The 16,122-nt window shown below is 42.0% G+C and overlaps 1 protein-coding gene across 39 annotated transcripts in view; it reads left to right on the top strand.

The window, feature by feature from the left end:
• Positions 1–16,122, top strand: part of Kcnma1 (potassium calcium-activated channel subfamily M alpha 1) — a 694,984-nt gene that overhangs the window by 532,888 nt on the left and 145,974 nt on the right. For 22 of the 39 annotated variants that reach the window (XM_032917294.1, XM_032917318.1, XM_032917306.1 and 19 more), the window contains exons 15-17: positions 254–363; positions 11,649–11,717; positions 14,071–14,082. In XM_032917294.1, the coding sequence (XP_032773185.1) occupies positions 254–363; positions 11,649–11,717; positions 14,071–14,082 (191 nt within the window). The remainder of the gene's footprint in view (positions 1–253; positions 364–11,648; positions 11,718–14,070; positions 14,083–16,122) is intronic. The other 17 variants (XM_032917321.1, XM_032917309.1, XM_032917297.1 and 14 more) reach the window with 1 other exon arrangement.

Genomic DNA, 16,122 nt, shown 5'->3' with positions numbered 1-16,122 from the left:
CACACTTAATTAATTTATTTTAAAAGCAGGGCAGTGCTTTGATTGAAATCTACCTGAATACAATTATCCTTGGGGTCTCTGGAAGCTAGCTTCAGGTAGGTGCTATGGAGATGTTCCCAGCTACTGAGAAGGGTTACCACCACGACGATTACCGTGCCACTACCGCATTTGTTTCTTTAACTAAGGCTGTAACTCCAGCTCCTCCTCTGGTTTGACTTACTTTAAACCCTCTTCTTGTGTGCTTTTTTCTTAGATTGAGGAAGATACATGGCAGAAATACTACTTGGAAGGAGTCTCCAATGAAATGTACACAGAATATCTTTCCAGTGCCTTCGTGGGTCTGTCCTTCCCTACTGTTTGTGAGTAAGTGACCATTCACCAGATGATGTTTGGACCTTGGGGATGTTTAATGGGTCTGTAAGGTCTGCCTCCCACCTCTGCTCACACTGGAGAGAAACAGGACACTCATTGAGGGGTCCCTGTGGGCTCAGTCCTGCCTGTCTGTGGACAAGAAAGCCTGTCCTGACAAGGTTCCTGCCTTTGGGCTTTATGCTGGCTCCAATTTATCCTCTAGGTCTGAAAATCTTGAAACCCGATTTATACAAACTTACAATGTGTGCAATTTGCCTGCACTTCTGAAGTAACATCACTATGAGATAGAAGCCTTTGAAAGGTGGCACAAACTTGTGTGGCCCTGGTTTTGCTTTGTTTCATTTCATCCATGTATGTATGTATGTATGTATGTATGTATGTATGTATGTATGTATATATGTCTATGGTACTATGCATTGAACTCAGGGCTTCACCCTCAGCTCCTAACTACCTTTAATAGACACAAAAAGCAAATCTTGCCAGTTCCAGGATAAATGAATGTTCTCTTCTAATCAAGTCTGTAGACATTCAAAGAGCTTTTGCTATTTACTGAGGAACTATGCTCTCAAGTGCACAGAGGGAGGCCTTGAAAAGGCCTTTTCGATTACTTCTGTACTCAAATAATAGTAAGACCCTTCAGTGGTTCCTAGGGCACCTGCAGCTGGTCTCCAGAGTTTTAGGTGCCCACCTAGAGGCATGATAGGACCCCAGATTTGCCATGTAGTACTGAAGTAAAATCAAACAAGGGGCATGTTCCCTTTGAAAACAGAAACTCTGAAAGTGGTGGACTTCTGAGCCTGACCCACTAGTATAGGACACCTTAGCAAAGGTCAATAAGTGCTCTCACTGATAAGAGCTGGGAAGAAACAGGTAGGTCTGAGCTGAGGGAGAAGAGTCAGGGCTTTAAGCTGTCTTCTTACCAGCCAAGCCTACCATCTGGGATTCTAGAACAGGAAGTCTAAAGGTGCTAAATCAAACCTGAGAGCCCTTCATAGTAAGAAAAGCTAGGGGCTGTGGGACTCTTGTTCTGTTCTCTGTGCAGAAGGAGGGGATGGAGAGATTCCTGTCAGAGAACACAGCAGGTGTTCTCTGCCAGTCCCTGAGCCCAAACCCCCAAGCACTCCAAAATGGTTTGGTTGTTTACAGAAATTTCTCACCCTGTCTCTAAGTGATAGTTTAAATGCTAAATGGACTGGAAAAGTGAACAGGTAATTGATTCGGAAGGAGTACTTTTCTGGAAATGGAAGCCCTGTTGTAACTCCCCTGAGCACCCTCCCTGAGAATGATTTCCCTTTCTGCCTCAGGGTGAAGTTAACCATTCAGAAACGCTGGGAGGCTGCCTTCCTTCCTAACTCAGCCTGCTTCCAATGGGAAGTCTAGAGGAGTCAGAACTTCCAATGGGAAGAGAAGCTGGCTTTTAAAGAAGGCTCTTGAAGCCTTTTATGGTCAGTACAGGAGTGGTTTAAGCATCCTGACGGAGTTGGCAGTACCCAGAGTAGGACCCTATCCTCTTAGGGATGCTGGGGGAGCTTCCGATCTTTCTTGGCCATTAATTGTCCTGATTTAACTAGTCTTGAACCTGGCAGGAAAACTCTCTGGTACATTCTGTCACTTCCAGACTCTCTACCCTCCTCTTTCTTTGCCTGGGGCTGGGGGGTGGGGATGAGGGGATGGGAGTTGGGGGCAATCAGCTTTTTACTTGTTTGTTTTTTGGGTTGTTTGTTAGGCTTGACTAGAGGCAAGGACTGTGCCCCCTACACTTATAGGGTGCGCTGATCCCATGGATTTGGCATGGTTTAATTTGTTCAAGGCTAGTTATACCAGTATTTCTGGGCCACAGTACTTCAACAAAACAGAACAAAACCTGGATACTTTCTTTAAAATCAGAGTTGGCCACACAGGGTCCATGTTTCTGCCGAACCCTCACTGGTTCCCACTTGTTTTAATGAAGGAGCTATATATGATTTCTCCTAAACCAGGATGGAGTGACCCGAACAGCCCTGGTCAACCCTACCTGCTTCCACCCTTGGGAGTCTCCATTAACCTATGCCAGTTCAGGGGTCTGCAGTCATGCAGAGGCTGTGTATCCCAGTTACAGCCTCTAGGGGGAGCAGTTCTCACCATTAGTCTTCAAAAGAGTTGACTTTTTCCAGGTGCAGAAAGAAGAGGGTGGGAAGCTAGGAGAGCCAAGACAGCTTGAGCATGGGTGTCAGGCACAACACTAGTAAAATATGAGTTATTTTCCTTGATTGATACTCATCTTTAGGGCATGTTCTAATGAGGGGAAAACTATCTTAGACCTACCTTGTTGTCAGAGAATTTAGTATTTGTTCAGTAAAGTGTCTGCAAGGGGGAAAAAAAAAGCAACTTCTGATGTGAGTAAGAATGTGTTCAGCTTGGTGCTATTATTCCTTTAATGCAGCAATTCGGCAGAGGTGGAACTAATCAATAAAGAAAGGACATTTAATGAGATTTAGGAACAACCCAAAACATTGAAGCTCTCTTCAAGCATTTGATTATCTTGAGGCTTAATTATCTGTGTTTTCTACTTTAAATTAAAGAAAAGCCATAACTCAAAGTTACCAGCAGTTTAATGATAACACTCTTCAATTCAGGTTAATTAAAGCGCAGCCGTAATTAGAGTGTAGTGTTGTATATCACCAGGCTGCCGCGTAAGTATTTTCATTACTGTAAGAATTGGCTATTCAATTTCAAGATGACATAAAGGACGCCCAAATATATTTTAAGCCAGTTTGTGGAGACGGAAAAGAATTGGGGAATATTCTGGGTATAATAAAGCACAGATAAAATATACAGATTTTCAGAGTAGTTTCCATAATTATGTACCACACTAAAACAATATGCAACCAATGATGTCGCAAAGCATGGAAAGAAATAAATTTGCTCTTCCCCTAGGCTGGCAGTGTGCCACCCAGCAGGTGCTATTGGTGCTTAAGAGAACTTGGAGTTTTCTCAAAAGCTAAACACAGTCGTCCTATGAAAAGAGAAGGTACACAGGTGAAATTGAAGGTCGTCTCTGAAGAAAACAGAAAGGGTGGGGACAGTGCCGGAGAGGCAGAGGCCCCCAGGATGAACTTCTTCAAAATTTCAAGCTGAAGGGGTCTCCAGGGTACAGAATTAGATCCCAGCCATAGTGGCAGCCTTTTGATTCTACCTTATGTGTGACAAAATGGCGGGACATCGTTCCCAAGCCAGATGCTAATTAGATAAACTGCATGGTCTTACCTAACCTCCCATCTGCATCGTCTTCCATATACCCCAAACAATGGAGTGGTTTGTACTGGAAAGGCACGGGGTATCAGAATAGTATAAACATCTCATGCTGTACACAAGAGACAGCTTGAGATTTTGATACTCAGATGACCTCTGGGCACCTTTCCAACACCATTGGAAAACAAAGGTCGGAACCAGGGTTCTGAGGCTCCTTCAGTCTCCTGCAATTAGGAACAGGTTGGAGTAGGTGACAGTCAAAGGCTGGCTCATTAATATTTTTCTGGCAAACTTATAAAATGATGTCTACATTCATTTCCAGATGTTAAAATCTGGACTAAGGCTTAAAAATGTGCACTACTTATTCATTGTTAAATGAACAAGTGAGGCGATCCTTGTCTGAAATCTGAGGATAGGATGCTGCCCCATCCTTCCAGTACCCCACCCCACACTCTGTCTCATAGCCTCTGCAGTCTGCTTTGCGTCCCATTACTCAGGCAAAACACAGACTCACAGGTGGGTTGGCATTTTGCAAGCTTACGTTAAGATCTGGGCATTTGGGAACTAGAGAGGTGGCTCAGCAGCTAGGCTGAGGGTGCTTACTGCTCTTGCAGAAGGTCAGAGTTCATATCTCAGTGCTCACTTGAGTAGCTCACAACCACCTGTAAAGTTCAGCTCCAGGGAATCTAATGCCCTCTTCTTCCCTGGTAGGTACCACCACTCATATTTCTATATAGTCACATATGCTTAAGTTTAAAAAAAAAAGACCAGAAAAATAAAAGAAAAAAAGATCAGAGCTTTTGCATCAATTTCCTTCTCAGCATCAGCTTTGGGATCTAAACTACCAGCAACCACCTGCCTCCTCCCCTTTTTCTTCCCCTCCTTCCCCAGCAAGGGTATGTAAAAAAATGCAGATGGCTACTCTCAAGCCTCCAGCAAGGTTAGAGTTTTGAAGCCACATTTGCCCTTATAAGGTCTCATTCTTGAGCAGTTCACACAACACAACACTGTCCAACGTGTTGAATGAAGTGACAAAAGGACTGAAGTCAGACGCTCAGGTCAGCCACTTGCTGAGTTAAGATTCTGTATTAGCACTAGATGTTTGGCCTTAGATGTGGTACAAGTTGTGAGGCTCCTCAGGTTCCCCTTCTCTCACTGCTTATTACTGATCTTCCCTACTCCTTGCTCTGCTTCCCTCACCCCAGTCTCATCAAGTATAAACAGGAAAGAAGGAAGGAAGGAAGGAAGGAAGGAAGGAAGGAAGGAAGGAAGGAAGGAAGGCAAGGCAAGGCAGGAGGGAATAGACATGTTGGAAGTTCCTGTTTCTTTTACTTTATTGTTTAGGAAAATTCTCCAGTTATTATTAGTCACAGATCAATAGGTGGAAATGGAATGGAATGGAAAATTTTCACCACTGCGTCATCTTCGTTGCCTTAAGGTTTAATTAACTATTAAACATGGAAAGTTGATATGATGACAATTCTTTTCAGCACCAAGTAAAGAATTTGTTTCCCCTTTAGTGCTGTCTTCAGAGTTTGCACATGGGCTGAGGGAGCTCGTACCCATACTCAGGGAGCTGTAACACCCATACATGCTTGCTGAACACGTGCAACTGCAATGTAGGTGTTAGGGCTCTTGAGGCTTCCTATAGGCAAAGGAAAGATTCCCAGAGGAGGTGCCTTTCTGTAGAGCTGATCCTGTATGAAGCTTGGGTTCAGATGATGGGGAAAGGGAAAGTCCCCAGAGATTAGAGAAGCTGGGCCTCACACTACCATAGGCAGTTTTTTTTTAAAAACACAAATATTCCTTTGAGATTTGCTGATAATAACCCTGTAGGTGGGGGAAAGAGGCACACCAGCTACAGTTTGACATGCAATGCTTTCGGAGGCAATAGTGATAGCAGTTTCATTGCAAGAGATGGCAAAGGTAAGGTGGCCCAGGTAGGTTGGGGGTGGGAGAAGGTGGGTAGGACGACCTGAAAGAAAGCAGGTTCAGCAATCAGGTTGGCAAGAACACAGAGTTCCAGGTCTGGAGTCTCACAGCGAGCCTATTAGTCAGTCTTTCATCACTTGCAAAATATAAAAGCTTAATTGTATGAGGTTTTACAGCTCAGAGGGGGATTAGGACAAGAGGAGGTGTGTTTAAAATACGATGTGTCTCTCTGTCTCTCTGCAGCTGATGGAGCAGTTAAGATTCAGCTTTGATGCTGAGCAGTTAGTGCTTGGGTAACTTGGGGAAATGCAGTGGGTTGTGCTGAAGGGCAGTTCAGCCCCCAAGCCCAGCTGCAAAGTGGGGGTGTTGCTGTACTGGCTTCAGACAATGAAGAAGATTCTGGGGAGGGGAGACTCTACATTTTCTCATTTATCCAGCAGCTTTCTGTATGCCTGGGATTCAGAAAAATCGGACTCTCTGTGCCATTTTGTATGGATAGATCTTTCAAAAGAAGCCAAAAGAAAGTTAAAATTAGTGCAGTGTAGGCAAAGAAGGGCCTCTTGCACAGTGCCCACTTGAGTTCTCTAATGCCATTGATTGTTTTAAAAAGATCTAATCTCAGTGTGAAACAGAAAGAGACTAGACAAGCCTACTTGTTCCAAGGTAAACTCATGTAGCCCAATTTCAGAAAAGCTTGCGCTAACTAGATAAGCTTGCTAGAACTGATATAAAAACTTACATCATATCTTAATGTTTTTTGTTTCCTGTCAGAAATGGTTGCATACATTGGAAATTTTGTAAACAGGGCTGAACATATGTGAACATCCGATGTGAGTGTAACATTGTTGATTACTTCCACTACAGGAACTGAGAAAGTGACAGCTAGTTCTTTCTTTTTAAAAAAAATATATCTTTTTTAAAAATTTTATTGGATGTTTTATGTATTTACATTTCAAAGTTTATCCCCCCCCCACTTCTATGAAGATGCCCCCACTCCCACCCACCCCCTCCCATCTCAATGCCTGCCCTGACATTCCCCTACACTGGGGAAACCAGCCTACACAGGACCAAGGGCTTTTCCTCCTATGCTGACAGTTAGTTCTTTCTGAACTGTTAGACAAACCACTGGAAATAAACCCCACTAAAACCCACATGCCAAATTGTAGAGGTTAATAAAGGTTTGAAATTCTGGACAGGAGCATCAGGCAAAGAATTTAGTTGAAACTGATCTTACCTAGTTGCTGGATGTGCAGAGTAAACACACACCCTATAGTGTGTGTTTCAGGGGAAGAAGGATAGTAAAACTTTCCCCAAAGGATGGTTGTTAGCACTAACAACAACAACAACAAAAGCTCTCACTGCCCACATCAAAGAATTAAAGTATTTTGAAGTTTAAGTGTCTTAGGTCTCCTAGAGAAGAAAGGCAGTGTGCTTGGTGTGTGTGTGTGTGTGTGTGTGTGTGTGTGTGTGTATGCGCGCGCGTGCTGGTGTGGGTGCTGGACATGTATAGATGTACCTGTATTTGATAGTAGGCATGTTCTGCCTTATCTATCCTTATCAAAACTACAAGGAAATGGAATCTAATATCATCTCCACCAATTGTCCAAATCACTTCTATTTCCTTGGTGTTCAGTATTAACATATCTTGCTGTTTAAAAAAATATATATTTTAGGTAGATGTTCTCTCCAGAAACCCTTCCTTTCTGATGAAAGTTAAATGTGGTTATTTCCTACTCTAACCCCTTACTTTCCAGGATACAGTGTCTGCACCACTCCTACTGTGATTATGGGAGTTACCCTAAGTTTCTGGGCTTCTGGGTAGCTGGAGGAGAGCTAGTGCTCTTAGGCAGAACTGGGTTTAGAAGGCTTGGTGGGTTTAGACAGTTTCGAAGCTGTTCTTTCTGTTTTCTGCCACTTTCCTGGTGTCAGTCTTTTTCTCTAAACCCCATCTTTGTATCCACTTTGTAAGGATTCTGGAAGGTGCAAACTCCATGACAGGTTTCTATGCTTAATTCACACCAGCAAGTAATCTTTCCAGTCAAGGGGACTGATTTAATGGCAGGGACAATTTATTCCTCTCTGGGTAGTTAGAGACAGCTGGACTCTAATTCTTAAGAGCCTTTGTTCGGGAACATCTGGGTTGAAAATACTATAGTTAACAGATGATGCTGGTAATAAAAGAAAGGGGGCTTTGTATAATGGCGTTGTCAAATTTGGTAGACCTCTACTTAATAATTATCAAGAAAGCAATCTAACTTGTTATTACAACAGCTTTATTGCAGATTTCTGGTTTAAGACCTTTTTTGTGACAAGTGGCATTTTTCCCCTCTTGGAGGAAAAAAAGGGGGGGATCATTTTTTATTCCCCTGTAGTTTTTGCAACCAGTGACAACTTTCCACACTAGACATATTGAGAGATTTCTTCTTGGAAACTAAGAATTAAACGCTTGCTAACTTGTGGCTGGCTTTATCTTATTTATTACACCGTGAAGGCTTTCCGGCTTTTTTCTTCTCATTCTTTCTCCAGCCATGATTGTGTTTCCCAATTCTACACAAGTTCTATATACATGGAAATGCTGCAAGCTGAGTAAGTGAGAAGAATGGAGATACCTGTTTGAGCAATATTTAAAATATAGATGCGTATAGAGGCAGACATCAATAAAGATGGAGAGGGGAGGAAGTCTGAATAGGAGGTAGGGGTGGGCACTGTGAGACGCTGAGAAAGTGTACCCTTGAGGACTCCCTTTTAGTTCCACAAAGGATGGCTCCAGTGTGACCATATGTGGTTTGCCAAGGAAAGCTGAAAGACAGTTTTATTTTTATATGAAATCGCATGTTGATATTTTTTCTAGTATTTGAAAGAATACTATGTTGGTCAAATAGTATGGGCCAATTGCACATTTTAAAATGCAAAGGCCTTTTGACCTTGAGCCTGTGGCTTTTCCCTCCTTGGACTTCGTTTGTTTTCTATATAAGAAGACTTTGAGGGGCTGGAAAGGTGGCTGGTCTTCTGGAGTCCTCAGTTTGATTCCTAGAACTCACATAGCAGCTCATAGCCATCTAACTCAGTGCACAGGATTGCCTGGATTGGACTGACTTATGAATGAATAAAATCTACTTTTGATCTTAGCTAAGATTCTGTGAGGCAACTGTATGCACACTTACTAGCAAGCATTTCCCTTCCCACCAGTGAGGTTAAATCTATACAAACAATTATGATCTTTGATCCCGTGAACTACCAAAGTGCTAGATAAGAATGACAGTTGTCCACAGGACACAAGCAAAATTAATTTTGCACAATCCCTGCTGAGATCAGCTTTCTTACTGATTTTATTTTATTTTAATTTTTTGGATACTGATTAGATTTAATAGTGTTGCTTCATCCGGTGAATTTTCTTCAACAAACAATGAATAAGGTATATGACTTTTTAAAAAAACAGTTTAAATGTCAAGAGGAATAGCCATATAAGTAGTTAAAGGAGTGCTGTGAAACATACACTAAGAAGACTATTTCCCTGCTATAGTTGGTGACACTTGGGTTGGTGTTTCAGAATTGATCTGCACAACCACTTCAAAGTCCAGGCCATTAGACCACTGACAGCAATCAGAAAACCTTCAAATCACAGGGAGAGCTCAGACACACTGTATGGAAGTGTTCCTCTAAAGCCTGGTTACCAAAGGCAATATTAAGGAGTTTGGACCTCCCATGTAAGAAAAAAACAATTGATCTTGTTTTCTAAATACAATATGAGGCACTCACCCTTTACCAGCACCTTTCTTGCAAGCCACACATCTCTATGCCTAGAAGATCTTATTAAGTCTTTTTTTTTTTCATTGAAAACTAACTACAAGGAATGAGGTGGTTTAGTTGGTAAAGCTCACTTTGAGCAAGAATGAAGACATGAGTTCAATCCCCAGCATCCATGTGAAAGCCAGGTTTGGTCTATATGCATTTGCAATCCTAATGCTGGGCTGGCTGAGATGGGAAGAGCCCTTTATCTCACCAACCAGACAGTTGGACAGAATTGGTGATTTCCACCTCCAACTGAGAGACCTTGTCTCAAAAAACAATATATGAGGAGCAGTCCTCAAATAGAACCCTGACTTCTATAATGTGCAATATACCCCTCACACATGTGTCCACACCCAAGTCAAATCAACTCCATGTCTCTCATTCACTAAGAATAAGCAACATATCACTTGTAGGGACAGAGTCCTCATGACTTTTACCCACTTTGCTTTCTAATCCACTCCTAATTTGTCTTGTCTTGCTCTTTCTATGCAATCTCTATAGGCTTTGAGTCTAGTTCTCAAATATTTAGACTGTTTTCCTGCCTCAGGACTTTTGCTCTTGCCATTTCTCCCCCCTGTCCCCAAGATCCCTTTCCCCAAAACATCTCATTCTCATCTTCTCATCTCTGGTGCTCTCTGCATCTTCAGGGTGGTCCTCTTGACACCCTCAAACTGGTACACCCAGTTAGTCTTTATCCTCTCAAGTTAAAACAAGTTCTACATTTGTCATGACCTAGACATTTATTATTGATCCACATGTATATTGGCTCATAGTTTCTCTTTCCCAGTGAAAAAGACACTTCATTGGAAAGGAAGTCTCCCTCCAGGGTCACCCAGAGGCCTAATTCTTAACCACTGCATGGGCTATGTGGGTATTCTGAGACTTAACTTTAGCACCAGTCAAACAGAGCCATCAGTGAAGGACGGTATTCCCCACTAAGGAATGTGTGGAGAAGTCAGTAGAGCCATCAAAGAAGTCCTTCCCCTTTGACCTAATAGCTGGTTCTCTTTACTGTGCTGAGATTAAATAACCAGGGCTCATTTGTCATTATCATTTGAATAATGTTTCATTATTAAAACCCCCCTAAAATATACCATAATGCTTATTGTAGAAATATATGATGCATAATGTATATGGTTCATTTTTAGTTCATATGAGTCCTTATCTCTTTAAATAGTCAATGCACTTCTTAATCCAAATCATACTATATGAATTCAGGTGGTTTATGTCTTCTTCTTTGTGGCCTTAACATCTTAAAATATTTTTCAAAATTCATTCTTTAAAACTTTTCTACTCCACATGCATAGCACTACCTTGAATCTCTTTCTGCTCAAGCATGCTATGACATCTCTTTTTATTTTCTTGGAGCTGAGACACTGTGAGTAGAATTCATCTCTGTATGGAGTTCTGCTCTGTTAGTAACTCCATTCACTGTACACTGTGGAGAAACTCCAGATGTCTTGAAGATGTTTCTGTAGCCAAGGAGAGAATGTTCAGATATGCGAAACTATGAGAAGCAGCCACAGCCAGTGCAAACTTAGCTAGGAGCTAAATGATTTGCATATAGGAAAGGAGCTAGAGACATTTTGGAAATAAATCTGTGAAGGGAGCAGTAGTTAGAATACTGGTTGGAGCTAGAGAATAGACTGGATATGACCTGGGAAGATGGTTGGGAAGAAAAAAGAAGAGAAAATATTGGGGTGCAGAGGGGTTACAAGAGTGAAGCCAGAGAGGCAGGAACAAGCGGACAGAAAGCAGTCTGGTCTGCAGCCCAGAACTGTGGGCAGATGAGGTGAGACAGCTTGGACGGAGCCAGGAGTGACAAAGCTGTAGTCATGTGCTGGGCACTTAGATAGAGGCTAAGTATTATTACCATCATTCCAACCACACAGGGGTTTGCTCTGAACAACAATATAGGCCATTTGTACAAAAGACCGAAATGGAATCCAAATAACAGGTTGCACTGCTCCAAGTCTCTCCCTCCCCCTGTAGTTAACATTTTACTACCCAACTGAGTAGCTAATGAATCTGGCGGGTGTAAATCCCCAGGCACAAATCTCTGTTTGGGGTCTGTGTCTAGACATCCAGACCAGAGCCTAATTTGCACTTTGAACATCCAGTACCTTATCATTTTTGGGGAATCAGGTTTAATGGGGGTACGGGAAGTGTCATTTTACTAGCTCTGCCTTTGGCACTGGGTGGTAAACTGAGGATCCACTGGATAATGACTGTGCTAGGGGACTGGAAGTTCATAGGTGAGTTTGTTATGTGGCTCTGCTATCCAGAAGCACCGACTGAGAGGCTTCTCTTTCTCATTGCAGGCTGTGTTTTGTGAAGCTTAAGCTCCTGATGATAGCCATTGAGTACAAGTCTGCCAACAGGGAGAGCCGGTAAGTTGATATTCATGTTGGAAGTGCGCATTCTGGGAAGGTTCGCCCAGGACCTCTTTCTCAAATATGATTTATTTGCTAGGAACCCCACGAAACACCTCCCTGACCCTGCAGTACATTTCAAGACAAGGAAGCTTCTATCTCAGACCAGTCTGTCATCCCATGTCCCACTGGGCATCCAGAGTCAATTACCCAGGAAGAGAGGAGAGAGCCATTCTTAGTAGGCTCTACCCACTAGGCTATGCCTTCTAGACAAGAAAGCAGCAGCAGACTCCCTCTTGAAGCTCCTTTTACTGCTGTAAGCAAAAAGCAGGTGGCCTCTGGCCTTCTTTCCAGCAGCCTGCAGTAGAACTGTGATGGGAGGTGCCAGCTCCCTCAATAGCCAAATTGCAAGCATCCTATTGTGTACCATATGTGTTTCTCCCACCGCAGCAGCCGATATCCAGGTGGCAGAATATCAGCCTCATGTAAATTAGCCAGGAAAGAAGAGCTCTGAGGCAGGAGCTCTCGTTATTTATTTATTTTTCCATTAATGATGTGCAAATCAAACCGATGAGGGACAGGGTCTGGTTGAAACAGATAACACCCCAGTCGATACATGACCTTACTGCTGGTTGACGGCAGCATTGTATGAACAAGGAATCCAGTCAAGGGGGTCCTACATACAGCATCGATAACATAGATGATCTTTGATTCTTGACTCTCAGTCATAGTTTTGGAAGAAAAAGATCTGGTTGAAAGATAGCCTGGCTTTTGTTCTCTGAAATGATGTATCCAGGTGTTATCTGTGCTCTAGAGGGTCCTCTGCTCCTGCATATTCACAAGGACAGAGGGCAGCACACACCAACACATACCTTCATAACTGAGCTCAACGCAGGGCAACACTTACAAGGTCCTGCTAGCATCATTTAAGGAGTTTTCATGATCTTAACGAATGGCCACACACACACACACACACACACACACACACACACACACACCCATTTCTAAGTGTGTGTCTGTGACAAAAACAAAACAAAACACACACTAGATCACAAGCAAGCAGATACTATGTTGTTTCCTCCCTTAACTGTAAGATCAGATTGTCCTTAGTCAATCTGATCAAATGTTGCCTTCCTTTGAAAAACCCAAATCAACCAGACAACGGAAGATAAAATGGTAGATTTGGTGGCCATGTGTAAAACATGGTGGTAGCAATTTAAAAAAATTCATGGATAGAAGGATATGTTTTTCTTTTCCATGTTGGCAAAGGAAATGATGTTACAGTATTATTTGAACACAAGAGAGGTCTAGTTACTTATCTTTCTACAGTAAAAGTGGAATCTTCTGAGGTTGCTCTTGGTTCCTCTTTATACCCAGCTTCACCTGGACCTGTGTATGTAGAGGAGAAACTGGGTCCTTGGGTTTTGGAGTTTTCGAGTGGGTGAGCATCACAAATGGTAATCTTTGTGGTGCCAAGGCAGTCTACTTGTGTGGATCTGAGCACTTTCTCTATATCATTTTTGTTGATCCCTTTTCAAAGCGTAAGTGAATATAAAGAAAGAAAAGTGGCATCATGTAGGTATTTCCTGAGCCTTCTGGAATAATCTATGGCAAGAGTCGACTACACCAAGCTGTGAGCATCAGCTGGTCAGCTTGTACATACCTCCCTTTGGTCACAGGAAAAGAGAGCATGCCTCTAGGATCCAGGCACCCAGGAAAACAGATTCCAGGTTCCATGAAGACACAATCTGCCATCCAAGAGGCCCACTCATTGGGTGGCAAACCTGAGCTGTTTTCAACAAGCCCGTGTACAGCAAAATAAGTTGTTTTGTCTTTTTCCCAGTCAGGAAAGACAAAAAAAAAAAAAGAGGAAAAGAAAACAGAACTTGTTTGGCTTTGTATTGGCTTTCTGTGTGTAGTTGCCAGCATTAATCCTCCATGTGGCTTGGTCTCAGTGTGGAAGCACAGGAGTGCTTGTGGAAAAAGGTGTGCTGGAGGGAATGTGGATCATACCCCTACAAAAACCCAGGACTTATCCAACAGAACATTTTTAAGTCCCAAACCACACTTTTTCTTTATCCTTGTGAGAGACCTAATCCTGTTCCTCTCCAATTTTGTAATAGACCAGGTATGAAAATAGAGAGAGGTCGAATCTCTTCCCCACCCTCCTACCTCTGACCTGTGTTAAAGGATGTTCTCTGTTGTTGGTTCCACCCATGATGCTGTTTTCATGCTTTGCTGATAAACCTTGTTTTCACACACATCCTTGAAATGCTTTGAAACAAAGGTTTTATTCCTTCCTTTCTCCTGGTGTCAATTGATTTATTATCAAATTGTTTGATTTGAAATTCTTTTCTTGTCGTTTTTGCAGAAGCCGAAAGCGGTATGCATTCTTCGTTAACTTTCCTTCCAACCTCCACCCTCTGTCTTCACTCCTAACCACAGGACTAACCATTTGCCAAGAACGCAAGAAGAGAGAGATTATATATGTGTATATATATATAATCTCCTTCCCTTGTCTAGTATATATATATACGTATACATATATATATATATATATATATAATCACCCGTCTCCAACTAGAATACATCAAAAAATACAGCCTGATGTTGTTGTTGTTTGATTTATTGATTATTTTGGTTGATGCACTAACTTCTTTGCAGGAAAATAAAAGTAAATAAACAAGCAAACAAATATGTAAATTAGTGGAAAGGCAGAGTCCTCTCTTCAATCATAGTACCAGCGATAGGAACAAATCATATTAAAGTTGAAAAGGAGGACACTTCTCTCCAGCCCTCTGTGTCTGTTCTCTGTATTGTCCTCATGTTGTCCTGATGTCCATCAGATATGGGCGCCATTTTGTCTTCATCGCACATCCAATTCCCAGTGACCCCTCTGTCTCTATGTTGAGCTTTTACTTTGTAGATTAGAGTTTCTGTCCTTTATCCACAAAACAGAGACCAAGCCCTTGCACCTCTCCTTCTCCCCGTACTTGTTTGGGTTAATTTCATTTTGATTATCTAACATCTTGAGCAGTGCTGATAAGGAACTGCTGAGCTATTATGTTTATGCTCTACAATAAGCATGTTTGTCAGGACAAAGTCATGGATTTCTTTTGCTCCTTGTGTGTTAGTAGGAAATACCTAAGCTTTCACCATGTGACTTCATCTTGTGTTGCCGCTGTTTTGTGTTGCATGAAGCATGACTAAATTATCATTAATGGCATTTTTTAATGTATTTGGGTTCAGGGGAGATTGGTGTTGTTACAATCTTTTTCAGCATAGTTTTTCAATAGTGCAATCTCCTAAGACAGTGCTTTTGAAAGTGCAATGCCAACCTGTTGCTGTTCTTCTCTGTGGTTGTAATCACTGTCATGTGTTTGTGTTTGTGTGTGTGTGTGTGTGTGTGTGTGTGTGTGTCTTGTCTGGCACTTTCCAATGTCAGATCTTCTGTGATTTATTTTTTTGGTAGATGTGAATAGAGGTGGCTTCCTGTCAGTTTGGTATTATTGACATGATCCAACTGCGAGAAGTTATTGCAACACTATGCATCTTTGAAGGTCCACAGTGGTTGCACCTCTGCTGTTGGCTTTTGGCCTTGGGTCCTTTTACTTTGTGGTGAAGGCATGTTGTGATGTAGGCATGACTTGTCTTAAAATGTACCAGAAAGTATGGCTTGCTCCCAGAACCACATATCCAGTGTTATCCTTCCTAGATCAGCTCTCTCTTTTCTCTCTCATGTACCTAGTCTTTTCTGTAATATAAAACAATAGATTGAAATTTAATATGATTGATATAAACTCAGGCTAAACCCAATCTTGCCAGTATTGTTGTAGACCACAGCGATGGCCATTTGAGTTTGGCCAACTGGGAGCAACCTTTTTTATGGTGTCTCTGTATGTAAATGGACTAAGCCTATGCATATTGAAGCATGGAATACACAAACTGTCTTTTACATATATTCTAATAGAAATGCATGTGTCTAGTTGTGTGGGACTCCAACAGCACTTATTGTAAAGCCCAGAAGAAATGGAAAATTCCAGAGAGGTGATAAGGTTTGAGATTTTTTTTTCCCTAAGATATGTTAAAATACAGCACAAGCTGCATTGCAGTTGAACTTCCAGAGAGGGAACACAAATTGGTCTAAATGAAGTTCCTGCTGACAGTAAATGTATATGTCCATGAGTAATCAGAGAGACCTCTTTCCAGTGGTGTGATTCATCTGAACATAGCATGAACTCAACTCCTCAATGGCTTGCATTTGCATTTACTCTGTTCAATGAAGTCCCATTAGCTTGCTAGACACAACTAGGATTACAGTGTTTTCAAGTATAAACTATACCTCATGGAAGTTGTGATATTTTTTTAATTGCTTGGGGAATGGTACATGATGCCTTGAGGTGGGGGCGGGGAGTTGGGAGGA

Source organism: Rattus rattus, chromosome 12, assembly GCF_011064425.1.
Source record: "Rattus rattus isolate New Zealand chromosome 12, Rrattus_CSIRO_v1, whole genome shotgun sequence".
NCBI lineage: Eukaryota > Metazoa > Chordata > Mammalia > Rodentia > Muridae > Rattus > Rattus rattus.
This window is presented reverse-complemented; position numbering and strand designations above follow the sequence as displayed.